We start from the raw sequence: 27,109 nt of genomic DNA on the forward strand, positions 1-27,109 counted from the left end.
CGCGTCCTGCCAACCCATCTGCCGGCAGCTCCCCGACCCGCGGGCGATGCCCGTGAGCCGGGTCCTGTGAGCCCCATCGCCCATGTGGGCTTCTGTGGGGATCCGGTTTGCGCCTTTCCTCTGCCTCTCCCTCCGGAGTCCTGGCCGTGTTCACACCCTTTTCCCTGCAGGGCCTGTCGCTCTCTTGGGCCCTTTGCCTTTTTTCCTGTACCTCTGCCTTCGTTTACAGTCTGGGTGTGGCCCCTTTGTCAGGATAACGCCCTGCGAACGTTTTCCTGGTCTGCGGCTTGTTTCTGTGCCCTCGGTGACGTCTGCCCCGGAGTTCTGGTGGGGAAGCGGTTCAGTTTACCCACCTTCTCTTTCAGAGTTTTGGTGATTGAGTCACGTTTAGGGAACCTTTGCTTCTCCAGCATCCGGACGATCTCCTGCATTTCCTTCTGGAGTTTCACGTCCACGCTTGGGGCCGGGCTCCCTCCCTCATGGTTTTGCAGAGTTGCTCCTCTGACCAGCTGGGCTCTCAGTAGAGACGATTGTTCCCTCGGAGCTGCCGCCAGCTTTGTCTGTGCTGAGTTGGTGGGTGGACGTGGGCGTCTGACCCTAAACTGGTCCCTTCCTCTTTGCCCTGATGCACAGCCTCACTGCTGTGACTGCAAGGAAGGCTTGACAGTCGTGTGCGTTTGCCCGTGAGCTTTGAATGAGCTGGTTGATTTCTGCAAAACACACCTTGCTGGGTGTGCATTGGCTTTGCGTTGAATCTGTGGGTCGTCTGGGGAAGAGTTGACATTTTAACACATTATTGTCCGGGGGATTTTTGCAGAAACTAACGCCTGTGACTGTAATGTCTCCAGTCAAAAATGTGTCAACAGCATTAAGTGTCCAGTCCAGGAATCTGTATGGTCTGTCCCTCCATTTGGGGGGTCTTTGATTTCTCCCAGCCACGCTTTCTCTTTCCCTTTGTAGAGATCTCGCACTTTCAGTTACGTTTACCTGTAGGTTCATGTTTTTTATGCTGTTCATAGACGGCACTGTTACATTTTTTATTTTCTAATTGCTTGTTGCCAGTGTGTGGAAATATAATTGATTTTTGTACATTGTCCTGGGATCCCGCAGCTTTGCTGGTTTTCTGTTACAAGTAAGTCCCCTACGTACACACCAAGTTGCGAACTTTTAGAGATGCGAACGTGCTTACTGTCAGCGTCAGGCACGAGTGAGAGTGACGTTGCAGCTCGCCCTCCGCCTCGTACTAGCCTCGTACTACTGACGACCCTTCAGCTCTACTGTCTCCCCCCTCCTCTCCCTCCTCCAGGCAGTACCTCTTCTTGCCTGTTCCCTCAGTGCCAGCCCCTGTGTGCCAGCTGTTGTACTGGACTGCTGTGCTTTTCAAGGGACTGTAAAAATGTTTTCTTCATCTTTTGTGTTTATTTTTTATGTATCATTTGCATGGGAAGTATTAGAAACCTGTTATAGTACAGTACTATGCAGCCGATTGTGTTAGTTGGATACCTAGGCTGACTTTGTTGGACTTACCGACAAACTGGACTTCGGAACGTGCTCTCGGAATGGAACTCGTTCGTGTGTAGGGGACTTAGTGTTATTCTGGTATTTCGTAACGCTTTCGGAATTCTCCCTACCGTCGCGTATTTTTGCATTACCAGAGTTTCCCCTTTGTCTCTGCCGGGAGCGTCCCCTCCTCCATCTCTGCTGGTGGAGCCTGTCCCATTCCAGCTCAGGGCAGAGCCGGCCTGCGTGCGTCCCCACGTGCAGATGTGAGCCGTGGGCTCCTGTGTACGCCCCTGATTACAGTGCTGTGTTCCCTCCTCTTCTTAAGTTTCCTGGCCTGTTGTTTGTTTCTCTGTGATTTTTCTTTTTTTTTCACTGCTGGATTCAATTTGCCCACCTGGCTTTGTGTGGGATGTTGGCATCTCTGTTCCTGGGAGCTGAGGGCGCCTGATCTCCCTTTACAGGTGTCAGGGTCCAGGACGTGCAGCCTCGTAACAGGAGTTGGGAGACGTCCCTTGTTTCCATTCTCTGGAAGAGTGTGGGTACCATCCACGTGATTTCTTCCCTAAAGCTGGGCCCAGGATTTTCTCAGTGGGAAGGTTTTAAGCCATGGGTTCGGCCTCTTGAAATGTAGAACTGTCTGAATGTCCGTTGTCAGTTCTGGTTAGACACGTTCGTTAGTCAAGGAGTCCGCCCTGCAGTCGTCACGTTTCCTGGCCTCCAGTTGTTGGGAGTGTCCACTGCCTGTCTGTCAAGCGCTGGTGGGCTCTGCAGTGACCGCTGATGTGCGGAGCACGCGTTTCCTTTTTCTGCTTCTCCAGGAGTGTTGCTGAGGGGTGATTACTTGCTTAAAAGCTTTCCGAAGAGCTGACTCGGCCTTGTTGACTTTCTCTGTCGCGTATCTGCTCTCTTTTTCTCTTCTCTCAGCCTTTGTTGTTTCCGCCCTTCTTCCTCTGTGTTTTCGGGAGGGAAGCTCAGAGCGTGGGTTTTCCGCCTGCTTCCCGGTCAGCACCTGCGCTGACAGCTGTGGACGCCAGCCCTGCGGTCGCCTCGACCCCTGACATGTGCCCGGGTCACAGCCTCGTCCTTGTCGCACCCCGAGTGTCTCCTGACATTCTCTGTCGTTTACGCCGTCCCGACGCGTCATCGGAGGTGCTGCACATCCAGGGCTGGGGACGTGCTCGTCGCCTCTGTACAGCTGCCGACGTGACACCTCCAGTTGGGGCGGGTGGTCTGTGCCCCAGGCTCGGGAGCGCCATTTCCGTCAGCGTCTCCGGAGTGTCGGCTGGGAGAGGCTGCCCCTTTCCCTGGAGGCCCCTGGGGCTGGCGCAGGCACTGGGCTGCGCTGTCGGGCTGTGTGCACGCGGTGCGCTCCCGGCCGCCTCGGGGGCTCGGGCAGCCGGGGGCCCAGGGCGCGCTAACCCTGTGTCGTCCTCCACCCTTCCCCCCACAGGCCTGCGGCTGCCCACTCTACTGGAAGGGGCCGCTCTTCTGCGGCGCCGGTGGAGAGCGCACGGGCTCCGTCTCCGTGCACAAGTTCGTCGCCATGTGGAGAAAGTGAGTCCCGGGGCGGGAGTGGTGGTCCGGCCTTGCCTCTGCCTCCACTGGCCGGCGCTCCTGCGGCCAGGACAGTAAGGGACTGAGACGGATGTCCGGGGGTGCCCGGCACGTCCGTCGTGTCCCTTGCGGGGCCCCATCCGCCTGTGCCCGTCCTCACGGAGCACCCGACCCCGGAGTCTGGGGAGGGGTCTGTGGCCGCGCGTGGGGTGCAGCTGGGGTGCCCTCTGTCGCCCAGGATGCTCCAGAGCTGTCACGATGACGCGGCCAAGTTCGTCCACCTGCTCGTGAGCCCCGGCGGCAGCTCCCTGGCGCAGGAGGACTTCATCCCCTTCTTGCAGGTGCGTCGCCCCCTCCTCGCAGGCGCGCCCGTGTCTACACCCCGGAGGCGGGCGGGCTCCCCGAAGCTGGCTCCACGCAGCCCTCCAAACCCGCGTGAGAGACAGGGCGGTGCGGACAGCTCCACACCTGAGCCTGCGGAGCGTGGAGCCGGACAGGGGTTAGCACCCTCGGGGCCGGGCCGCCCATGAGAAGCCGGTCGCGGTTTGCAGAATGCTCGTTTCCAAACGCCGTTCCCGTTCATGTAAACACGGTTTTATTTAGCACTCTATGTTCCATCTCGTAGAGGGGAATCGAAGGTGGTCCCCGGTTACCTGCGTGTTCCCCGTGAACACGGAGGAACCGAAGTTACCAAAACCATTTGAATAGAAGTGACTTAAAGGGCTCCTGGGACTGCAGTGCTCTGTTAAGTGAGGATATCGCAAATTTTCTTTCTCAGAATCTGGGATGGACTTCCACGGTGGTCGTTTATACATTTACACGTGTCAGATTATTACCCTCGGCCGCGAGAGGTGGTCTGCTTCCTTAGCTCGTGGCCCAGATGATTCTGTGTGATCCTTTAATTTGATGTGATTTCTTGTAACCGTGTGTTTGGGGTGATGCTGCGTGAGCGGCTCTGTGGCTGGATGTGTGAACCTGGATGTTGCTGGTGGACACGTGCGTTCTTATCCCTGGGCCTGGCGGCACATCCCAGGGCCGTGTCCCATCCCCTGTGTGCAGGACGTGGTGAACACCCACCCGGGCTTGGCATTCCTGAAGGAAGCATCAGAGTTCCACTCCCGCTACATCACCACGGTGAGTACGAGCACGTCCGCTGCCCCTGTGGCTTCCGTGGGCGCCTGAGGCCCGGGCTCCAGGCCCGCCGTGAGGGAACGGACACCCAGCCCCGGACCTGTGGCCCTTCACGGCCCGCTTTCTCACCAGGAGGCGGGCGTGGGGCTCGGGCACGGGGAGGGCTGTGTGTCCCACCTGGGTCCCCAGCTGGGCGCGCTCAGCGAGAGCCTGGGTGGTCCTGGCCGCGTGCCCCGGGGTCGGACAGGGCGGGGCAGGCGAGGGGACGTCCAGAGACCCAGCGATCTCCCTCTCTGGGCAGGAGGGGCCTCAGAGGACACCTGGGCCCCTCCTCCTGAGGGCCGGGTCTCCTCGGGTCCAGGCGAGCCCGCCCAGCGAGTTGGAGCACGGTGCTCTGAGCGCTGCAGGTGGGATGCCAGCCTGGCCTGGGGACACGAGGACCCCATGGCTCATCCCCCGCTCCCGCCCTGGTCAGAGGTCACCCGGGGAGGACGGCCCTCCAGCTCTAGGTGGAGGTGGGCGGCGCGTCAGCCCCGTGGCACGCCAGCCGGGGGCACGCTTGTCGCGCGGCGCGGAGCGCACGCTCGTGGCAGTCCGCGTGCCCGCGGTTCCCCAGGCCTCCCTCCACCCCCTCACCGCTCCTCATCGCCCTGAGGGCCCGTTACGGAGGAGCAGTGCCCGGAGCCGTGCCTCATTCCAGCGGCAGCAGGGAGCGCTGCGTGTGAACGGGGCTGTGCGCCAGGTGCTCCGTTCCCATGCCCCGACCTCCCTGCGCAGACAGGACAAGGCAGGGCACGTTCGGGGTGGGGGGGGGGGGGGACAGCCTCCAGCAGGGACGGGGGAAGGGGATGTCTCAGACGAGGACAGGTTGGCAGGGATGCCCCGGGAGGGCAGGTGAGGGGACAGCCCACGACAGGGACAGGCGAGGGGACGTCTCAGATGAGGACAGGTGAGCAGGTGCCCTGGGACAGGTGAGGGGTATCACAGTTGGGGACATGCCCACCTGGGAGCGGAGCTGAGCCCCGTGGCCAAGGTGGGCCTCACTGTGCAGGGGGCAGGGGCCACTCTCTGGCTTTAAGTTAACGTTTTTCATTCAGTGGTCAGTTGAGAGTCCGCGGAAGCATTCGGGGCAGTCTCTCAAGCCACCCGCAGTGTAATAAGGGCTCCCAGCCACGCAGGAACTGTGTGCCTGTGCTGTCCCAGCTCAGGTGCGGCCGTCTCACCCGGACATCCCCCCACATGTGGCAGCAGGTCCGCTTCTCCTGCCACCTGTGTCCTCCCTGCAGCTGGAGGCGGGGCTGCTTCCCACCCCCACCTCCGTCTGGTGACATGCGGGGCGGTCGCCCTCTGCTGGCGACATGGGGCCCTGCGGCCCAGGGTGCGGAGCTCCTGGTGAGGCCAGGCAGGAGCTCGTAGGCTAGGTCCCAGGCTGGGCTCCTGCAGCACCACACGTGGGGTTGCTGCACAGTCACGTGCAGGGCCTCCAGCCCCCCACGTCCCGGTGCTCAGCCGACGGGCCTCCTCCTACAGGTCATACAGAGGATCTTCTACACGGTCAACAGGTCCTGGTCTGGGAGGATCACGTGCGCAGAGCTCCGGAGGAGCACGTTCCTGCAGGTGGGTGGCGGCTGGCCGAGGGGACACAGGGCCTTCTGCATGCCCCCGCCCACTCATCCGTCCTCCCCAAGTTCCACCGCAACCCATCCACCCGTCCCTGCACCTGGCCCGCATCGATCCCCCATCCCTCCACCAGCCTGTCAGCGGTCAGCGCACGCGTCTACCCAGCCGTCCTCGTTACCTCACCCCGCCTCCCTCCCTCCCTTCCCCGGCGTCATCCATTTCTCGACCCACACGCCAGCAGTGCATCTTTACCCACGTACACGTCATCCGTCGGTCCACCCACCCCTCCGCCCACCCATCGTGTCTCCCTGCACCCACCAGCCTGTCACCTGTCCCTCCATCGACTGACGCATCACCTGTTTCTCCCAGCCAGTCCGCCCACCCGTCGTCCACCTTCTTGTCCATCTACCCGGCCGTTACCCATTCCTCCAGCAACCTATCACCTGTGCCTGCATCCATCCCCCACCCATCATCCACTTCTTCGTCTACCCACGCTCTCGTTCATCCCTCCAGCCCCCACCAGTAACCCGTCGCTACACCAACTCCTAGGTCATCCATCTGTCCACCCTCCCACCCTCCATCCCTCACCACCCCCCCTCCTCCCCCCTCCCATCCTCCCTCCATCCCTCCCTCCAGCACCCAGCTTCTCAGCGGCCACCCCATTCATCTGCCCACCTGTCATCATCACCCCACCCACCTGTTATCCATCGCTCATCCCCCGACTCGTCCATCATCCATTCATTTTCCTGCCTTTCATTTATCCGCCCGCCCACCATTTTTCTTCTTCCGTTCGTCTTGTACCCTTCCTTTCCCCTCATCCATCCCGGAGACATGGCCCCGCCCCGGTGCACCCGGGTTCTGTGGACGTGTGTGTGTCAACAAGCGCGGGGCTGACCCGCTCGCATCAGGAGCCCCCGGCCACGAGAGCGTACGTGCTTGGGCTGCTCCGTGCTGCAGTCTCGCAGACCTGACCGGGCGCACCCCGACCTGGGTGCTGGGCTCCCAGCCCTCAAGCAGGTCTCCACCAGCTCTGACCCTCTGCCCTCATGACGTGAGACTCCTGGGGGGTGTCCCTCCTGCGGGAGGCCCGTCTCCACGCTGCAGCCGGAGGTTCCTGGCAGCGGTTTTCTGGGTGTGTCCTGGCAGAACGTGGCGCTCCTGGAAGACGAGGTGGACATCAACCAGCTGACGGAGTTCTTCTCCTACGAGCACTTCTACGTCATCTACTGCAAGTTCTGGGAGCTGGACACGGACCACGACCTGCTCATTGACGCGCAGGACCTGGCCCGGCACAATGACCACGGTGAGGACGCGGCCTGCGGGCGGCGGGGACACAGCACTGGGGCGGGCGCTGCCCTGCCGGGCTCCTGCGTCTCCAGGGAGGCCAGCGTGGCTGCCTCCCCTGACCCTGGAGGCCTGAACCTTGTCCTGCCTCTGGTCTCCTCCTACAGGACACACGGGAGACAGGGACACAGCACAGGACCCTGGGGACCAGGGCGGACACGGGACACGGCACAGGATGCATGGGGACCGGGGCGGACATGGGACACAGTACAGGACGCGTGGGGAACGGGGCAGACACGGGACACGGCACAGGACGCGTGGGGACGGGGACGGACACGGGACACGGCACAGGATGCATGGGGACCAGGGTGGACACGGGATACGGCACAGGACGCGTGGGGAATGGGACAGACACGGGACACAGTACAGGACGCGTGGGGAATGGGGCGGACACGGGACACGGCACAGGACGCGTGGGGAATGGGGCAGACACGGGACACGGCACAGGACGCGTGGGGAACGGGGCAGACACGGGACACGGCACAGGACGCATGGGGACCAGGGTGGACACGGGACACAGTACAGGACGCGTAGGGAACGGGGCAGACACGGGACACGGCACAGGACACATGGGGACGGGGGCGGACACAGGACACGGCACAGGACATGTGGGGAACGGGGCAGACACGGGACACAGCACGGGACGTATGGGGAATGGGGTGTACGCAGGTCACAGCACGGGACCTGCGGCGACCGGGACAGACACGGGACACGGCCCAAGATTCATGGGGAACAGGGTGGGCACGGGACACGGCACAGGACCCGCAGGCACCGGGGTGGACACGGGACAGGACACACGTGGACCGGTACAGACACCGGACACGGCACAGGACGCATGGGGGCCGGGACAGACACGGGACACGGCACAGGACGTGTGGGGACCGGGGAGGACACGGGACACGGCACAGGACACATGGGGACCGGGGAGGACACGGGACACGGTACGGGACACATGGGGGACGGGGCGTACGCAGATCACAGCACGGGACGCATGGGGAACGGTGCGTACGCAGGTCACAGCACGGGACACGGCACGGGACGCATGGGGAACGGGGCGTACGCAGGTCACAGCACGGGACGCATGGGGACTGGGGCATACGCAGGTCACAGCACGGGACCTGCGGGGACCGGGACGCACAGGTCCTGCCGTTGGTGGAGGCGCTCTCTGGGGGGCGTGGAGCCCCGTCCTGAGCAGAGGTAGTGGCTGCCACAGGCCGCATCCGTCCATCCCCCCCGCTCTCCCCGCCCCACCTCCCCTCCATTTGTCCTCAGGTATTTGGGGGCCACCCCACCCGTCATTTCACGCCAGGTCTCCTGATGAGCCCCAGTGTGGGCCAGTCTGGGTGCCGCCCTGAGCTCCCAGCACCTGTTCCCGTAGCTGAGCAAACACCTGTTCTGCAGGTGGGGCAGCGTTCCCCTCCCTCCCTCCTCCCGCGGCTTCCTGCTCTGTGTCGGGGCCTCGAGCGGCCCGTCCGTGGAGTGGACGGTGCCCTGTCTGCGTGGGCGGCTCGGGGCACCGTCCCAAGGCCAAATTCCAGCTCGGGGGCCTCTCGGGCCGCGGCGGGTTGGACAGCGGCGGCCCCCTGGTAGTCGTCCTGAGGGGAGGGAGCGGTGGAGCAGAGACACGGTTCCCTGAGAGATTTCACTTCTGGCTTCTGGGTTTGTCTGAGCTTCCGTGCGTTCTCGTCGCAGAGGGGCCTGAAAAGGGGAACTCTGGCCTCCGCACAGCTCAGGAGCAGCGGGGGGATCCAGTGTAAATGCTAAGAGAAAATGATCCTCTCCCACCTCCCGTGACAAGAAATCACATGTTCAGGGTGCAGAGTGGACCAGAATTTAAGTGCGCCGCGGGTTCTTAGTTTTAGAAACAGTTTTCTTAAGACTGCACGTTTTCACATAACGTATTTTTCACGTACCCACATGCACGACCGGATTTCTGAATCCTCCGGGCATATGTTTTGTCTTTGGTCGACGGGACCCAGACGGTCCCCTGACGTGAGCTCCCTGGCGCACCGTCTGCTTGCTGTATCTCTCTGACTGGCCTCGCGAGGGTGCCGTGAACGCTGGCGTGTGGACGCCTGAGCGGACGTGGGTCTCTCTCAACTCCGTCCCTAAATTCGACGCCTGGTCTCAACTCCAACTGCCTCTGTGATCTCGGGAATAGCTCCAGGCGCAGACCCGTGGTGGCTGGCATGTGGTTCCCCAGATCGGGGGTCACCTGTCCCCGCCCGTCCCCACGACTCTCTCCTGGTGCCCACATCCCTGTGTCCACCCCGTCGAGGTCTCACGTCAGGGCATCTCGTGGGGCTGGTGTTAGGGCTTTGTCACCAGGAAAGGCTGGTGGCGTTGTGGCCTCGAGACACGACTGACTGTGGGGACCGTTGTCTTGCGGCCAGCACTGGACACTGGGTGGCTTCGGGCACAGCCCCCCAGCTGTGGACGTGAGCGCCGTGATGCGTCCCTCCCCTTCCCTCTGCCGCTTCCTAACCTACCAGGTCCTGCACAAGAAGCGGCAGGGGTCCTCCTTACGTCATGGGAAGGAACGGGCAGAGGGGCAGAGCTGACCTTTCCCGTGTCCCACGGACGAGCAGGTTCTGTTCTCAGATTGCCGGTCGTGGCAGTGAGTCTGAGTCAGCTGTCCAGTTCCCTGGGGCTCTCGTCGTGGCAGGCGGGGGGTGGGGCGGACCCTCAAAGAACAGGAAATTATCCTCCCAGTTCTGAGGCCAGAGGTCCAGAATCAACGCATTTATGAAGGACTGTCATCCAGGAGGGGCTTCCTGAGGCGGCTGTATCGGATGACTGCAAATCAGGGGCTTAAAATCCGTCCTCCCCCAGCCCTGGGGACCAGACGTCTGAAGTCAGGGTGTCCCAGGGCCGCGCTCCCTCCAGAGGCTCCAGGGTAGGGTCCTTCCCGCCTCTTCCAGCTTCTGGGGGCTCCAGGCGTCCCTGGGCTCGTGGCCGCATCCCTCCCGTCTCTTCCTCCATCTTCCCGGGGCTTCTCCTCTGTGTCTGTGTCTCTCCTCTTCTGTGTCTTAGAAGGACCCTGTCATTGGATTTAGGGCCACTCTCATCCAGGAGGACCTCATCTCAGACCCTTCACTGCATCACATCTGCAGAGACCCTGTTTCCATATAAGGTCCCGTTCACAGCCCAGGAGTGAGGACGTGGACATGTCTTTCTGAGAAACACTGTTCAGCCTCTGACACCATCCAGTCATTTCCCATTAGAGGTGACTTCCATTGAGGCAGGATGACTTGGGGGAAAAGACACTTTGTCTTTATTTCTCCATTTTTGTGGTTATAGGTCTCGGGTATGGGCTGAAAAGTGTCCCCAAAATTAACACGATGAAGCCCTGACCCCCCGGTACCTCAGGATGTGACTGGATTTGGACATGGGGTCTTTAAAGAGGGGACGAAGGTACAATGAGGTCACTAGGGTGGGTCCTGATCCCATAGCACTGGTGTCCTTATAAGAAGAGGAGGTCAAGACACACGCAGAGGGACGACCCTGTGAGGACCCAGGGAGGAGACGGCCGTCTACACGCCCAGGGGAGAGGCCTCGGGAGGGACCAGCCCTGCTGACCCTTGGATCTCAGACTCCAGCGTCCGGGACTGGGGGAGAAATAACGTGTGCTGTTGAAGCCGCCCCAGCCCACTAATTTGGTGTCTTTCACTCTTTTATCCTCTTAGTTGCCTGGGGGTTGGATGCATTTGTGTGCTGATCACAGCAGACTGAGTGTTTGGAGGCAGAGCCTCTGCAAGGGCGGGCGTGTGTGTCCTGCCTTTACCGCCCGCTCTGTCTTGGGGCCCCTGGGCCAGCTCTTCACTCGCTTTGCTCTGGGCTCAGGTCCTGGACTGGAACGTGCCGGGCAGCGCCCGAGGGAGGCCGGGAGCAGGAGATTGGGTCCCGAGGGTTCCGCCTGACTGGGCTTGGGTCTCGGCATTCAGACCTGAGCCCGCCCAGCCGCCTGCGAGGCTGCGACGTGGGGCCGGGAGCGGCGTGCGGGGCTCACGGCCTGCTTCCTCTTTTGCAGCCATATCTACCAAGATGATCGAGAGGATCTTCTCGGGAGCCGTGACGCGGTGAGGCCCGCCGCTCAGCTAGCCGGTCCCGTCAGCGTTTGGGCTGACGTTCCGCACGCACGTCCGCGCCTGACTCGTTCGCTCCTGATGTGAGGTGGCCGTGCTCTGGGAGTGCGTGCCATCGTCACGTGAGGTCGTGGGTTAGGGACACGCGTACACACCTTTGTCACACGAGGTCACGAGTCAGGGACACGTGCCACCCACATGAGGTCACATGTAAGGGGCACGCCATTGTCACACGGGGTCGTAGCTTGGGACACATACACGCCTTTGCCACGAGGTCGTGAGTCGGGGGACACAGGCCTCTGCACCTGAGGCTGTGACCGTGGCCGCTGCTCCTGCCGGAGCTGGGCCCCAGGGACCCTCCTCCGGGTCACATGGTCTCTCTCAGGCCTTGTCCCGAGTAGGAACCAAGGGTACAGGACTGGGCCAGACGCAGGGTTCCCCATGCCCCGGGGGAGGTGGGCGGGGACCCCTCTTCAGGCTGCTTCTCCCTGACGCAGTCTTTGTCTCTCGATTCGGCCCTGAATCCAGAGGGAAAAAAGTGCAGAAAGAAGGAAAAATAAGCTACGCTGACTTTGTCTGGTTCTTGATCTCCGAGGAAGACAAGAAAACCCCGACCAGGTGAGTGTCTGGCAGCTGTGCTCTGCTCCACTTGCTAGAACACTTAGAAGCAGGGGCTACTGGTCACCCCTGAGCGAGGGCGCCCCCGCTCTGTGATCCACCTGGGCAAGGTCAGACACAGGCAGGGCTCGCACTAGGGGAGGGGTCCCCAGGGGGTGACGTCTGTCCCAGGTGGGGCTCGCACTGGGGGAGGGGTCCCCAGGGGGTTGCTCCTGTCTCAGGCGGGGCTCACACCGGGGGAGGGGTCCCCGGGTGGTGGCGTCTGTCCCAGGCGGGGCTCACACTGGGGGAGGGGTCCCCAGGGGGTGGCGTCTGTCCCAGGCGGGGCTCACACTGGGTGAGGGGTCCCCGGGTGGTGGCACCTGTCCCAGGCGGGGCTCGCACTGGGGAAGGGGTCCCCAGGGGGTTGCGCCTGTCTCAGGCGGGGCTCACACCGGGGAAGGGGTCCCCAGGGGGTTGCGCCTGTCTCAGGCGGGGCTCACACCGGGGGAGGGGTCCCCGGGTGGTGGCGTCTGTCCCAGGCGGGGCTCACACCGGGGGAGGGGTCCCCGGGTGGTGGCGTCTGTCCCAGGCGGGGCTCACACTGGGGGAGGGGTCCCCAGGGGGTGGCGTCTGTCCCAGGCGGGGCTCACACCAGGGGAGGGGTCCCCGGGTGGTGGCACCTGTCCCAGGCGGGGCTCGCACTGGGGGAGGGGTCCCCGGGTGGTGGGGTCCGTCCTGGGCGGCCATGCTGACCGTGGCCCGGTGTCACAGCATTGAGTACTGGTTCCGCTGCATGGACCTGGATGGGGACGGGGTGCTGTCCATGTTCGAGCTGGAGTACTTCTATGAGGAGCAGTGCCGCCGGCTGGACAGCATGGCCATTGAGGCCCTGCCCTTTGAGGACTGCCTGTGCCAGATGCTGGACCTGGTGAAGCCCCAAAGCGAAGGTGATGCCGGGGGGCGGGTCCCCCAGTGGCACAGGGACACCCCGGGGGAGTGGGTCCTTGGGGGTTGGGAAGGTGGTCCCCAGCCCCGTGGTCCTGTGCCTGAGCTCCTTCAGGGCCCACATGGAGACCAAGCCCGGGACCCCTGGTGTGGGCACTTCAGAGGGCCTGTGCTGGGGCCCCCGGGCTGTGTTTGGTGGGTGTGGGAGCCGGGAGCCCACCAGGTGCGTCTGTCCGGGGGCGCTCAGGACACCTTCCAGGGTCAAAGGGAGGGTCTGCCCGAACCCACCCGCCTTAGTCGGTGTCGTGCATCCGTGTCCTGGACCCTGGTCTCAGGTGTCGTCACCGGGGGCCATGGTGGCCTGGGCCTTCCTGCCCTGGCTGCGGGTTCCTGCCCCGTGTCCGCGGGTCCAGGGCAGCTTGGGTCCCGCCCTCAGGTGACTGGCGGGCGGCCCTCGCTGTGTTGGGCCCTGTCTCCCGACCCCTTCCACCCCCCGGGCTTCTGCCCACACCCGTGGCCTGGTTCACGGCAGGGGGTGCCGTGTCCGAAGGCGTGTCGTTACGCACGCACGCACACACGGAGGTGACGTGGCTCCTGGGCGTGCGTGGGAGCCACGTGTGCTCACGTGCCGCCCTCGCCCGCAGGGAGGATCACGCTTCACGACCTGAAGAGGTGCAAGCTGGCCAGTGTCTTCTTCGACACCTTCTTCAACATCGAGAAGTACCTGGACCACGAGCAGAGAGAGCAGATCTCCCTGTTCAGGGTGAGTGGGGGGGGGCGTGGAGGGGGCGCAGGGGGGCACCTCTGGGTCCCCCCCCGCCCCGTGTGACATGACGCGCATGCTTCCCGCAGGAGAGTGAGAGCGAGGGCCCCGAGCTGTCTGACTGGGAGAGGTACGCCGCTGAGGAGTACGACATCCTGGTGGCTGAGGAGGCCATGGGGGAGCCCTGGGAGGACGGGTAAGGGTGCGGCGGGCATGGGGGCCCGGGACGCGGGGACGGCCTGCTGGGGGACGCGGGGACACTCGCCCCATGTCACGGCCCGAGGCCTGAGGCCGCAGGCAAGAGACGCCTGCCCCGCTCCACGTGCCACTGTCCCCCCGGAGGGCAGGGACCCACGGAGGCCGGGCCCTCAGACCCCCGCCCCACTCCCCACCGCCCAGCCTCACGCCGCCCTGACCCCGGGAGGGCTTGCTGCTGAGGTAGTCCCTTCCCCGGCTCCCACAGACTCTCCCAGGGTTCTGTCTCCGGAGCTCCCTCCGCCCTCTGGGGGTGGGACCGACAGGCGGCTGGAGGGGCGCAGACCCCACCCCTGCGGAGGGGCGGCCGGGGGAGCCGGCACGGCAGCCCCTCGTCGAGTCTCCCGTCGGGGAGCGTGGCTGTAGCTCAGTGGGCACGTCTGCCGACGATGTCCCTCCTCCCCCGTGGCTGACGGGTGTGGACAGCTGAGGGGAGCGGGGCTGGGGACTGGGCGTCTCCCCCAGGGCCTTGGTCCTCAGGCTTGAAAGCAGCCTTGCGGTAGAGGAGTGTTGGGGTCCAGTGTTCATGCCTGGGTCCCTGGCGGGCTCGGACCCCCGCCCAGAGCCTCCCGACCTGCCTCTTCCCCTGACGGGGCTGCTCGGCACCGGGGCCGGGGTTGGCATGGGGTGGCGGTGGAGCCCAGGGCCTGAGGGTCACCCTCTGCCTCTGAGGGGGGGCTTCAGTTTGCTGACAGCAGCTCTGCCTGCCCAGGGAACCATCCTGAGGGGGTTCCGAGTGGGCAGGAGGGTGAGCACGCCCGTCACCCCAGATCCCGCCCACCTTAGGCCTTGTCTTTGGTCCAGGTGGTCCTTCTCCAGAAGGTCACAGAGGTAGAACCCCACAACCCCTGCATGCCCGCCTTTGCTCTCAGCACGAGGCCTCCGAGAGTCCTGCGGGTCCCTGGGCGCGTCAGGAGCTGGGCTCCTTCACACCTGGCCACGTCCTCACCAGCGACGGACGTTGGCTTGCTGGTGTCCGTTGCTTCGGGCCTGGGCACGTGTGGCCGGCTCTGGTGTCGAGCTGTGCGAGCTGGATTTGTGGGGCTGTAAGCGCTCGTCTCCTGGCTCAGAACCTGGGCGGGGGGTTCTGGGTCACCTGGTAGACAGACGCACCTTTACCTCCACGAGCCACCCACCCATCTTCCCACGTGTCTGCGCCACTTTGCGTCCCCGCCAGCGTTGGGCGTGCGTTCCTGCGGCTGCACAGCCTCGCCGGCTCTGCCGTGGTTACGGTTGGCTTGTTTTTTAAATTGTAGCCACTCGGACGTGTGCAGCAGGATTGCACCCTGGCTTTAGCTGTTCGTGTCCTTGTTGCCCTTTTCTGGTGAATGGCTGTGTCTTCTGTCTGTTCCCCATCGTGGGTGACTTGTTTCCTTCTGATCGAGTCTCAGGGGTCCTTTACCTCTGGATACAAGTCCTTCCGGAGGGAGGGGACTTGTATTTCCCAGCAGTTTGTGGTGTATCTCTTCCTTCTCCTAACCTTGTGTATCACGGAGGAGACGCTGTGAACTTTGATGAACCGCCATTTGTCACTTTGTCTTTACGGGCTGGGCTTTGGTGTCGCGTGTAAGAAAGGATTGCCAAAGCCACAGGGACCCTTCTGGAAGTTTCAGCGTTTTCCACTTTACGCTGGGTCTGTGGTCTGCTCTGAGTGACCTCCCCTGCGGGGCATGGGGTCTGGTCCGGGTTATTTCTTTATGCACGTGGATGTCCAGTTTAACGCAAGACCCCCAGGTCAGCATCTCTGTGGAGAATCAGTTGACCGTGTCTGTGGGGTCTGTCTGTGAGCTCCTTCGGTTCTGCTGACGCTCATCTGTCCAGCCAGCAGTGCAACGCCGTCTCGCCTGCCGTGGACTCGGGGTGGGGGCAGTGGACTCACGTAGCGAGGCCTCCGACTCTGGTCTTGCCTAGAATCGTCTGGGTCACTCCAGTTGCTCTGGCTTCTGTGTGAATCATATAGAGTCGGCCTGACTGTCCGGGAAGAGCCTGGGGAACGTTTACTGGGCTGAGCTGGGTCTCTACATGGTGAGACTTGGCACCGTGACCGGGTGACCACCTGTGAGCTGGTCTCGGGACCGTCTGTCCCGTGACCGGTGTGGCTGGCCTCTTGCCGCCCCACCCCCCGGCTGTGCTTCCTGCAGCTCCGAGGTAACCCGGCCTCTGCGTGGTGAGACCCTGCATCCTTCAGCGTGGTGTTGGCTGCTCTGGTTCCTTTGTTTTGATGTGGACGCTTAGGAACAAGCTTGTCTCTACACAATATTAAGCTGAGACTCTGAGGAAGGAACGAGCGCTCTGGGTACAGCGACACCTTAGTGACATCGAGTTTCCTGATCCACAGAGCACTCTTTCCGTTTATTTAGGTCTCTGATTTCTCCTGCCAGTGTCTTGTAATTTCCAGTGTATGGATCTTACGCGTATTTTGTGAGATTTGTACTTGAGTGCGTCATCGTTTTCGGTGTTGGAAAGGTCCTGCTAAAGTCTCCATCCCCGCAGTTCACTGGTGACGTAGAGAAATACGGTTTATTCCCCTCGTTGCGGTTCCCCCACCACCCAGCACGATGCTGAAGGAAAGTGGTGAAGGGAGACGGCCTGGCCTTGATCCACGTCAGGTGTGGAGTCCCCCGCTGCCCGGGAAGCGTGACGCTGCTGTGGGATGTTTCCGCCCACGTGCTTCCCCAGCCTGCGGACACCCCGCTTCACCGCCGTCCGCAGAGACTCTGAATCCTGCCCTTTGTCAGGTGCCTTGGCCAGATGGCTCCTCGCCTGTCGTCTGCCGATACAGATACAGCGAGGTTCTTGTGGTTGAGCCGGCCTTGCCTTCCCGTGACAAACCTGGTCACGGTTCGTGGGCCTTCTCGTTTGTCCTTGGACTGTGCTGCAGAGATTACTTGCACTTTCTTGTGACACTGTGCCCTGCTTTGGTACCGGGGTCACGCTGGCCTCCTGGCAACCATCCTGGAATCAGGGTCACGGCCTCCTGCAACAGTGAGGGTGCCTCCACCCACCCTCTGGAGGAGTTTGGGTGGAGGACGTGCCTGCTTTCCCCGCGGGCAGGACTCAGCAAGGAGGTCGTCGGCGTGGCGGTCCTGCGCTCACGCGTCGGGGGGCTGCCAGCAGCACCTCTGTCCGTAGGGGAGCACAGGTGGGGTGCGCGCCCGCCCGCATCCTCACCAAGCCCCTCCCTGCAGGTATGAGGCGGAGCTCAGCCCCGTGGACCAGAAGCTGAGCGCGCTGCGGTCTCCGCTGGCCCAGAGGCCCTTCTTCGAGGTGCCAACCGGCCTGGGCGCCGTCGAGCTATATGAGTACGAGCACGGGGGTGACGACCTGCCGCCCTCGTGACCTGGGGCCCCCGTGGGGCGTGAACGCGGCCTCTGCCTCAGGAGCAGAACTGCGTGCTTGTGGGGCCCTTTTACAGAAAGTGAGGTGCGTTTGTATGGAGAGACCCTATTTATTCAGCACAGAAGCTGGCCAGAGATGGCCACGGTCACTGAGGTGGGTCCCCACCCGCCCTGGAGGAGCTGACGCGCGTGCGAGAGCCCCAGGCCCAGCCTGGCGGTGGGGACGCACGCGCCCCAGCGTCCCCAGCGGTCAGGGTGACCTTGGCCCCACTGTCCAGCTTCCAAGTGTAGGTGTTTGCAGGCTCGCGTCGTCTGGCTGAGCGGCAACCAGGCGCCGCCCCAGAAGATCTGCCTGCGGTCGTGGATGTGCGCTGACTTCGGGGAGGGGTGTGGTCGTCAGGAACATTCCAGGAGCCCCTACGCCTCCATCCCGTGGGCGCCCCCGCAGGGGCCACTGTCCCGGCCGCAGCTGCTCCCCCAGAGGGAGCGCCCACATCAGCATATCTTTTATTGTTTTTGTGTAAATGTACAGCATATGTAAAGTTGAGTTTTATTTGCCGTGCAGAGCAGTTTAAAAACGTTTCATGAGATCACGTTTGTATTTTCAAATAAAGAATTTAAAGATTTTCAGCCCCAGGCTCACCTTGGGGCAAAAACGGACACGGCGGTCGGGGATTCCGAACTCAGGTCACAGAGGGACGTGGGGACAGACGGTGGTGTCACTGTGGGGAGACCGCAGGGTGTGGAGGCCCTCAGGGCAAGGAGCCGGGGGCGCAGGTCCCAGGCCCTGGGCCGCGGGGCTCCCACAGCCTGACCCTCTGGCCACGGTGGTGGGGCTGACACTACCCGATGGCCACTCTCGCCCACGGTCACTTCTGAACTGTGCGTGAGGGAGTGCGAGCCTTCCCTGCAGACACCACGGGGAGGCCCCGACACCCACCCTCCACACCGCTCGGGCCACCCCCGGGTCCGCCCGGCTGAGTCGGCACCAACCTGAGACTTACAGGGAGGGCGCAGCCTGCGTGTCCAGGGGGAGGTGGCCGACGAGCCCCCTGCCCAGGCCAGGAACAGGTCGTCTAAGGTCTGGGCGCTGAGCAGACCTCAGGGAATGAGTCTGTCTACCCTGAAGCTGGGCCCGCGGCGCTGGACAGAAGACGCGCCTACGGCAGGGCCGGCGGTGAGAGGAGCCGGCCCCCGCATAGCCAGACCACGTGGGGCCACGTGACCGAGACCACATGGCCGCCCACAGGGTGGTTCCCAGTCAGTTCAAGGACAGTTTGGCAAGTCCCCAGAAGGCGGACGGGGGACCCTCACCTGCCATGGCTGTTGGGGCCGTGAAGACGGCCGGGGGCAAGGCCAGCCGCACTCCCGCCCGGAGCCCCCTCCCGGGCTGGTGCACTGACCACGCGGGGTCTGCACAAGGTGCCCCAGAGAGGGGCACCTCTGCTCCTAAAGGGCCGTCCCAGGCCCATACTCACCGGGGCTCTGGCAGCACTGCCCCAGTCCGGAGTCAGGAGGGACGCCAGACCCCAGGGCACCCCCGACCCTGTGGTCTGAGCCGCGTGAACCTGGGTGCACGCCTGAGGCTCCCGAGCGAGCCCCAGTCCACACCTGGGGTATCAGAGCACCTGGGGTGGCTCAGCGGGGCCTGGGCCACCTGACAACCAGCCAGCCACTGGTGATGGTGCATGCAGTGGCCCCGGGTCACTGGGACCAGCGCCTGGATCCCTGGTGCTGACTGCACAGGGGCCCCTCCCATCCCCACACTGGGCTCAGGTCTCAGCTGGGAGACCCCAGCGGCTGCAGAGTCCCACCTGCTCCCTCGCTGCCCCCCAAGTACCCACAACGCAGGGGACGCCTCACCTGCTGGACTGGGGACCCTGCAGACGGTTCTGGGTTCCCCGCCGACCACGGAGATGCCGGCCAGGGGGTCCAGGTGGAGCTCGTCCCTGCGGGCAGCTCTGCAGTGGCAGGAGTGGTCAGCCACGGTGGCACAGCAGGGCTGCTGCTCCCCCCCACCGAGGACGCTCCCTGTTCTGAGGACGCCCGCTTCTCACGCCCCGCCCCCCTCGCCTCCCCACAGACCCCTTGGGGGCAGCAACGGGTTGTCGACAGGCTGCGCGTCCCCTCCCCAAAGGCCTGCACACCCGCGGGGATGGAGTCCCACAGGTGGGCGAGCCTGCAGCAACAGGGTACCTGGATGGGGACAGGTGAGGGGACCCCCCAGGAACCCACCTGTGCCCCCTCCCCACGCTCACAGCGGCGAGGACGCCGTGCGGGGACACGGAGGCTCGGGGACGGGGGAGCGCCCTGCCCCCCAGGAATCCCCTCCGCCCTCCTCACTACGGCGCCGGCTGGGCACTCACGCTCTGCCAGGATCTTGCAGAACTGGCCGAGCAGGAGTAGGACGCCGAGGTTGGGGACGCGCTGGTGGCTATGGTCCTCCTCTGTCCTTCCCCTGGGGCTCCGGGGCCTCGGGCCTCCGGGAAGGCGAAGGCCTACCCATCCCTGGGGGCGGGGCTCAGGGAGAGGGTGGGGCTTATACAGGGATGGACCCAGAGGAGGGGCGGGGCCAGTGTGGGTGGGGCCAGGTGTGGGCGGGGTTCGGGACTTAGAACTCAGCGAAGTGGGCGGGGCTCAGGTGGAGGGGTGAGGCTTAGAGCCAGGGTGGGTCCAGAGGAGGGGCGGGGCTTCTAGGGCGGGGCCAGAGGTGGGCGGGGCTCAGGACTTGGCAGAGCTCTGATGGGAGGAAACTGGCGCTCAGAGAAGTGGGCGGGGCTCAGGCAGAGGGGCGGGACCTAAGCAAACCTGTGCACCCGGTGGGTGGTGTGAGCACCAGGCTGTGAGCCAGCAACCCCGTGGAGTAGCAGGGGATGCAAATGAACTCAGTGGGGTCGCTGCCCAGGCTGTATGTGTCCACGGACGTGCGGGGGTGTCGGGGCCCTCCCATGTGCAGGCGTGGGCGGTGTGGGGGCACCCAATATGCCAGGGTCCGGGTGAACCTGCAGGGGTGGGAGGAGGCAGTGTCCCGGGTCTGGGGATCCGTATCTGCATGTTTTACCAAGAGAAGCCATCGCGGCCTTGACGCCCCCTTTCCTTCCAGGGGAAGGGGGTGGGTCTGCTCACCCCCAACAGAGGCTGGAAAACCTCTGTGCACCCTGGCCACACCCACAGGCCTGTGACCCAGGTCTGAGCCGGGTCACAGGGGTTCGGACCCCAGACCTGCCTGGGGCCTCCCCTGGCCCCCATACTTCAGGGGAGTGGGCCGTTGTCTGGATCAGGTTGTCAACCAAGACAGCAGGGCAGAGCCCACTCCCCAGGTGACCCAGGTTCAAGACAATCCAGAAAAGAATCCGGAGGAGCCTCCCCACCTCTGCCTCCCCCAGAGGCGAAGTAATGACAGGGTCCCGGGACAGGCGTGTGGTCAAGGGAAGGGTGACCCACAGGCTGATGCTGTGCAGGTGAACGGGGACCCCTGAGGCTGGGGACACGGGGCCGGGGTGGGGGCATAGAACCACAGCAACACACACACACGGAGGCCACTGATCCACGGCTGAGATGCTGGGGGCAGGATCTGCCCACATCCAGCTACACCCGCACCGGCCACGTCACCTCCGATCCACGACGCCCTCACAGCCTTTCAACACGACGACCCGGATGGAAACCCACTGACCAGGGGAGACGCTCACGACTTATTACCAAGAGAGGAGAGCCCGCATGGGGCCCGATGTGGCCACCAACGCCGGACGCTCGGTTCTTGGAATTTGGGGATCGTCTGGACGTTTCGGGCTACTCCACAACGAGAAAGGAACCAGGCTGTTCCCGCCCAGGAGCAAAATGCAGGAAACCTAACGTGAAACCTGAGTGTGAAGATCTCAGAATCTGCAGAAATGGGGAGGCGGGTCGCTACGTCGCTGCAGGACGGGGAGGGTAAAGGGCGTCCGACGGCTGTCCAGGGAAAGCTGGGCACCTGGCCCGGGCACAGCCCTGGATCCTGAAGGACCCGTGCTGGCCGGGAACGCCTGCCCAGTGCTCACGGTCAAGAGAGGGGCTCCGTCCCGGCCCTTCCCGAGAAACCGCCACAGCGTGCGAGGGACAGGGGTCAACCCCCGAGAGGGGAGAATCTGCAGCAGCAGCAAGAAAGCCTGGGGCCCGCGGGCTGAGACACGGTGCCGAACCCAGACGAGTGGACAAGGTGAGAACAGCACCATCTCCTCCAAGACGCTTTCGGGACCGAGACCAGGTTGGCCCCCGATTCAAGGCGGGCTCATCAGAGAATCTGCCGACACCTGTGAGTAATCCCCGATGTGAAGGCAGGGGTGTTGGTGTGGGAAACACACGAGGAAACACAACCCAGCGTGAGACAGCCACTCGCCACACCCCAGACTCCACGATTCTGGGGTCAACTCTTCCACGAAGACGAAGAATCAGAAAACCAACCTTGCTCGCACGTCGTCATGACAACATGACAGCTCAGATGAGACAGAGGACAGACAGATGCCCACCCCGAGGGACGGGGAGACCCCTCCCCGCATCACTGTCAGCGGCACAAATCCCCAAACTCAACACGAAGCTCACGCACGGGGCCCTCCCAGGTTACCCTGTGTAAGGATGGGCCAAGGTCGGGTGTGTGGGGATGCCCAAGTGGGCGGGTCTACAGAGGGGACAGTCTGCAGCCTGACCAGAGAGCAGGCGGGTGCAAGAACTGCCCAGATGCCCCGGGGTGAGGGACCCCTGTCCCGGGAAGATGCAGAAGCACCTGTAGGCAAGTGGTGCTCTCACCTGGCCCCTGAGATGCCCTGCGGTTCCTGCAGATGGCAGGAAGGTCCCAGGCTCAGCTGGGAAAGCCGCCCCCCACCCCGGCGACAGTCCAGCCAAACACAGAACCACAGGTTACTCCCCAGCCTGGGCAACAGGGCGAGACCCCCACACACCATGTGCCACACCCGACCTGTCACATATCCCAATGACACACCGGGGCCGTTTCCTCCCATTCCCTCCTCCTGTCCTCAGGGACAGGACACAAAGGCCAACGCCCCTAAGGTGGGGCTGACTTCATAAACCACATGGGATGGACTCAGTGTGCGTGTCCCCCCAAATCCACATGTGGAGGCCCTAACCCCCCAGTGGGACAGGATTAGAAGGTGAGGCCTTGGGAGGTGATCGGGGTTAATGATGTCACACGCGTGTGGCCCCACGATGGGGTCAGAGTCCTCGTAAGACTCAGGACGGAGCTTGCCCTCCGCCCTGTGCCCTGTGAGGACACAGAAGGGGCCGCCTATGACCCGGCCCAGAAGAGGCCTCTCCAGAACCTGACCCGCTGGCACCCTGGTCTCAGAGTCCAGCCTCCAGGAGAAGAGACAAATTGATGTTACAGCCACCATCTGCTGTAACCACTGCCCGACAGGACAGGACACCAGGATTCCCTGTGCCCACGTGCAGCTGAGGACACACTGCAGACCAGGGCGGGTGATTTCTATGGAGGCAGCAGGTGACCCCAGTGTGTCCCCGCCGTCCTCAGGCCCCGGCGACTCACCGTGACTGCACGCCCCGGCTGGGTGGCCGTGGGGCACCGTCAGCCCTTCCGGGCTTCCTGCTGCAGCAGAAGAGCAGGGATGGGGCGTTTCACAGCCCGTCGTTATGCTCGTCCTGGTCACCGTCTCCTCAAAGGTGTCACCAAAGTGGTGGCAATGCTGGGAGTTGCAGGAAGGGACGGTTACCACGGCAACACTAAGCACACACTGGTTGCCACTGTGTTCCAAAACTGAAAGGCACAGAGTGGAGACAGCCACCCGTGGCCCAGCCACACTGCCTGGGACCCCAGACTAACTGTGACTGCGGTGCCCTCAGCATCCCCCACCCCATCGGGCCTGGCCTTGGCCCAGCGAGGAGGTGCGTCCAACACCCACCGGGGAGGCTGGACCCCGAGCCTCGTCCTCAGGGCGAGATGCACCCTCAGCAGAGGGTCCAAGCTATGGGCGCCGTGCCGGGCCCTCAACCGGGGACGCTCCTTCCATGGGGAGGGTGGGGCCCCCGGGGCAGCGAGGGGGCCACGGTGAAGCTATACGGCCACGCTGACCAGAGCTGAGCTGAGCCACGTGCAGACGCGGCCTCCAGGGGGCACGGAAAACCCAGCAAAGGAAGGTGGACAAAAACCCGGTAAGACTGTGCAAATCAAAACTACAATGAGGTATCACCCACGCCAGTTAGAATGGCCATTATCAAAAAAATCTAGGAACGATAAATGCTGGAGAGGGTGTGGAGAGAAGGGAACCCTCCTGCACTGTTGGTGGGAATGTAAATTGGTGCAGCCACTATGGAGGACAGTATGGAGGTTCCTCAAAAACTAAAAATAGAACTACCATATGACCCAGCAATCCCACTACTGGGCATATACCCAAAGAAAGCCATAATTCAAAAAGACACATGAATCCCAATGTTCATTGCTGCGCTATTTACAATAGCCAGGTCATGGAAGCAAGCTAAATGCCCATCGACAGACGAATGGATAAAGAAGATGTGGCACATGTATACAATGGAATATACTCAGCCATAAAAGGAACGAGATTGAGTTATTTGTAGTGAGCTGGATGGACCTAGAGTCTGTCACACAGAATGAAGTCAGAAAGAGAAAAATACTGTCTGCTAACACATATACATGGAATCTAAAAAAAAGAAAATGGTTCTGAAGAACCTAGGGGCAGGACAGGAATAAAGATGCAGACGTAGAGAATGGACTTGAGGACACGGGGAGGGGGAAGGGTAAGCTGTGACAAAGTGAGAGAGTGGCATGGACATATATACACTCCCAAATGTAAAATAGATAGCTAGTGGGAAGCAGCCGCATAGCACAGGGAGATCAGCTCGGTGCTCTGTGACCACCTAGAGGGGTGGGATAGGGAGGGTGGGAGGGAGACACAAGAGGGAGGAGATATGAGGATATATGTATATGTATAGCTGATTCACTTTGTTATAAAACGGAAGGTAACCCACCATTGTAAAGCAATTATACTCCAATAAAGATGTTTAAAAAAAAAAAAGCACAGGGTCTCACAGGAAGGAGACCCAATGAGGGGTATCAAAACCCCTCCTGATGCCGAGTCTGGCGAGAATGAACCCCCTTGACCGGGCGTCAGGACCCCGTGAGGAAAGAGGAGGTGGCCCATCCGAGTCAGGGCTGCACTGAGCGAGTTACTCCCTGAATATTATGAGACATGAGGAATTACTGTACATACTACCTGTGTCCATTGATGGGTGAACAAAACACCAAAACATGGTCCATCCACACAAAGGAATGTCATTCAGCCTGAAAAGGAAGGGAATTCTCGCACAGGCTACAGCGTGGATGACCCTGAGGGCATGATGCTCAGCGACATGAGCCAGACACAGAAGGACAAACACTGTGTGATTCCACTCACACGAGGCCCCTGGGGCAGCAGATCCACAGAGACAGATGAGAACTTCCCCTTCCGTCGTTCTTGGGGTGTAACCTGCACTTTTAAGCAACACCCAGGGGTCCTGTGCAGAGGCTGAACGCCCAGCCCCACACGGTGCCCAGTCCCCCGTGAGACCAGAGCCCAGAAGGAAAGGTGAGACAGGCCTGCCTGTTTACAGGACCAGTGTCCTACGGTCTCATGTGAAAACACCTCGCTGGGCCACGTCCTGTGAGAGCCACTCCCCAGGGCGCCACGCGGGCAAGACCGAATGGTCAGGGCCACGGTGCTGCCTTCAGTTCAGGCCCACTCATGGTAGCCGTCTAGCTGGAAAGTGCGGAGGCTCCAGGGGAGGCTCCTTCCCGCCTCTTCCAGCTCCTGGGGGCTCCAGGCATCCCTGGGCTCGTGGCCGCCTCCCTCCCATCTCTGTCTTCACCTTCACGTGGCTTCCCCTCTGTGTCTGTGTCTCCGCTCATCTTATAAGCACGCAGTTACACAGGGCTGGGGCCACCCTAAGGCCCCTGTCTTACCTACTTACACGACCAGGCCGTACTTCCAAATGAGGTCACGTCCTGAGGCTCTGGGGTCAGGACATGGATGTCTCTTTCCCTGGGTGGACACAGTCCCCCTTCCCTCTGAGATAACAGATAACGTTGCCCAGAAAACAAGCCAGCCGCTCCAAGGGGTCCGAGCCTGCCTGGTCTCTTGGAAGCTCACTGGGCAGGAGAGTGCGCCTCATGACCCGAGTGTGAAGGACACCAGGAAGCCCCCGAGCGAGGCTCCCCTTCGCAGCTGCAGCCCTGGACTGGCTGATGAAGTCCAGCAGGGAGACTCCGACCTCATCGGACTCCACCCACGTGGCCTGGGGGCGACAGGCAGCGGTGAGCTCACCTGTGAATGTGAACGATTAGGTACCCGTGACGAGACACTGGGTCTGAGGACAGGGGACAGAACACCCCATCTAGGGTCGGGGGAGGGGACACGGTCTGCAGGCAGGGCCTTAGCCGGGGTTTCTGGTCCTCCCTGGGCCCTGAGCGGAGCATCACACCCTCCGGCCTCCATGGGGGCTTCCCCGCCCTTGTCCCTGCCACAGCCTGACAGCCGGGGTCCTTGACCTGCCACCGTGGCCATGAACCACCAGCGTCCGGGGAGGCCCGTGTGCTTGCCTGGAGGGTTGGAGACCTGTCCCCGAACCCTGTCTGCAGGGTTACAGGGCACCCATCACCCCACCCGTCAGGACCCAGGATGGAGACAGGGAACTCAGGCCAGCGACCAGGGACAGAAGTCCTGTGGGATGAGTGAGAGCATGAAACATAGGCAGGGAACCACTCTCCCTGCGCTTCCAGGGAGGGTGCAGCCTAGTGGCCTGGCAGGAGGGGTCAAGACCACCGCAGCCTCGCGGGGCCACAGAGCCTGGAATCATGACGGAACCCTGGGGTCATGGTGGGACCCGGGGGTCACGGCAGAGCCTGGAATCATGACGGAACCCTGGGGTCATGGTGGGACCCGGGGGTCATGCCTGGAGATGGCACAACCTGGGGGTACGGTCGCGACAGCAGAAACCAGGGGTCACATGTGGACACAGCTGCCCGACAGGACTGTGGCCTTCCCCGCAGACTGTGGCCAATGTCCACGGGCTTCAGCGCTGAGCCCAGGTGGCTCCCTGCTACCAACAGCCTCATTGCGACAGGCCCCTGATCTTGCCTTAAGGAAGCGCCGCTGACTCAGTACACGGAAGGGACCTCACCTCAGCGGCATGCTCCCAAGTGTCTTCAGGAAAATAAAACAAGTGTACACACACACACACACACATACACACACACACACACACACAGGTTTAAAACATTTGGAAGTTCTTCAACACCTTGTCTGCTGCTACCTGTGCCCCCCAGCCCTGGATGTAACGTAACTCAGTTAACCACCACTCCTCCTTGGGACATTTATTGCTGTTATACATAATACTGCAGAAAATACCTTTTGTATCTCTCATTTTTAACCCACTCCTCAGAAGTTAACAGGACAAGTCGAGACCAAAGGCAAAAGTTGCTCCGTGTGGCTGGCCGGGCTGCCCTCGAGCACCGGCGAGCACTGCAGGCACCAGTCTCCTTCCTACGCAGGAGGGGATGCAGGTCCACAACCGCATGTGCACTGGGCTGAGAACAGGGCAGGGACGGCTGTTCCTACTGTGTCCCAGAGTCCTAGTCAGTGGAAGGGAGAGAAGGGAATGAAAGGCCCAATAAGACTGGGAAAGAACAAATAAAGCCACCTCTATTTGCTGATGACATGATGGGCTATGCAGAACATCCCAAAGAATGTAACCAAAAGGTCCTCAAACTCAAAACTGAATTTATTAGCAAGGCCGCAGGATACAAGGTTGGTCAGTATAAAGAAATCAGTCATATTTCTGTAAACAAGCAATGAAAAACTGGAAACTGAAACTTAAAAAACAGTGCCATTTAGAAGAGCACCCTAAAAAGTAAATTCTTAGGTATCAATCTAACAAAATAGGTATAGGATCTGTGGGCTGGAAACAACAAG

At 62.1% G+C, this 27,109-nt stretch overlaps 1 protein-coding gene across 5 annotated transcripts in view; it reads left to right on the forward strand.

Annotated features, from left to right (window-relative positions):
- Nucleotides 1-17,764, forward strand: part of PPP2R3B (protein phosphatase 2 regulatory subunit B''beta) — a 53,521-nt gene extending 35,757 nt beyond the window's left edge. For 2 of the 5 annotated variants that reach the window (XM_073799758.1, XM_033850204.2), the window contains 11 exons: nt 2,954-3,057; nt 3,296-3,398; nt 4,117-4,191; nt 5,719-5,805; nt 6,913-7,111; nt 11,183-11,231; nt 11,766-11,855; nt 12,609-12,784; nt 13,427-13,545; nt 13,635-13,741; nt 16,989-17,764. In XM_073799758.1, coding sequence (XP_073655859.1) covers nt 2,954-3,057; nt 3,296-3,398; nt 4,117-4,191; nt 5,719-5,805; nt 6,913-7,111; nt 11,183-11,231; nt 11,766-11,855; nt 12,609-12,784; nt 13,427-13,545; nt 13,635-13,741; nt 16,989-17,139 — 1,260 coding nt within the window. In that variant the 3' untranslated portion in view covers nt 17,140-17,764. The remainder of the gene's footprint in view (nt 1-2,953; nt 3,058-3,295; nt 3,399-4,116; nt 4,192-5,718; nt 5,806-6,912; nt 7,112-11,182; nt 11,232-11,765; nt 11,856-12,608; nt 12,785-13,426; nt 13,546-13,634; nt 13,742-16,988) is intronic. The other 3 variants (XR_004524687.2, XM_033850206.2, XM_033850205.2) reach the window with 3 other exon arrangements.
- The last annotated feature ends 9,345 nt before the right edge of the window (nt 17,765-27,109 follow it).

Source organism: Tursiops truncatus, chromosome Y (genome assembly GCF_011762595.2).
Source record: "Tursiops truncatus isolate mTurTru1 chromosome Y, mTurTru1.mat.Y, whole genome shotgun sequence".
NCBI classification, from domain to species: Eukaryota; Metazoa; Chordata; class Mammalia; order Artiodactyla; family Delphinidae; genus Tursiops; species Tursiops truncatus.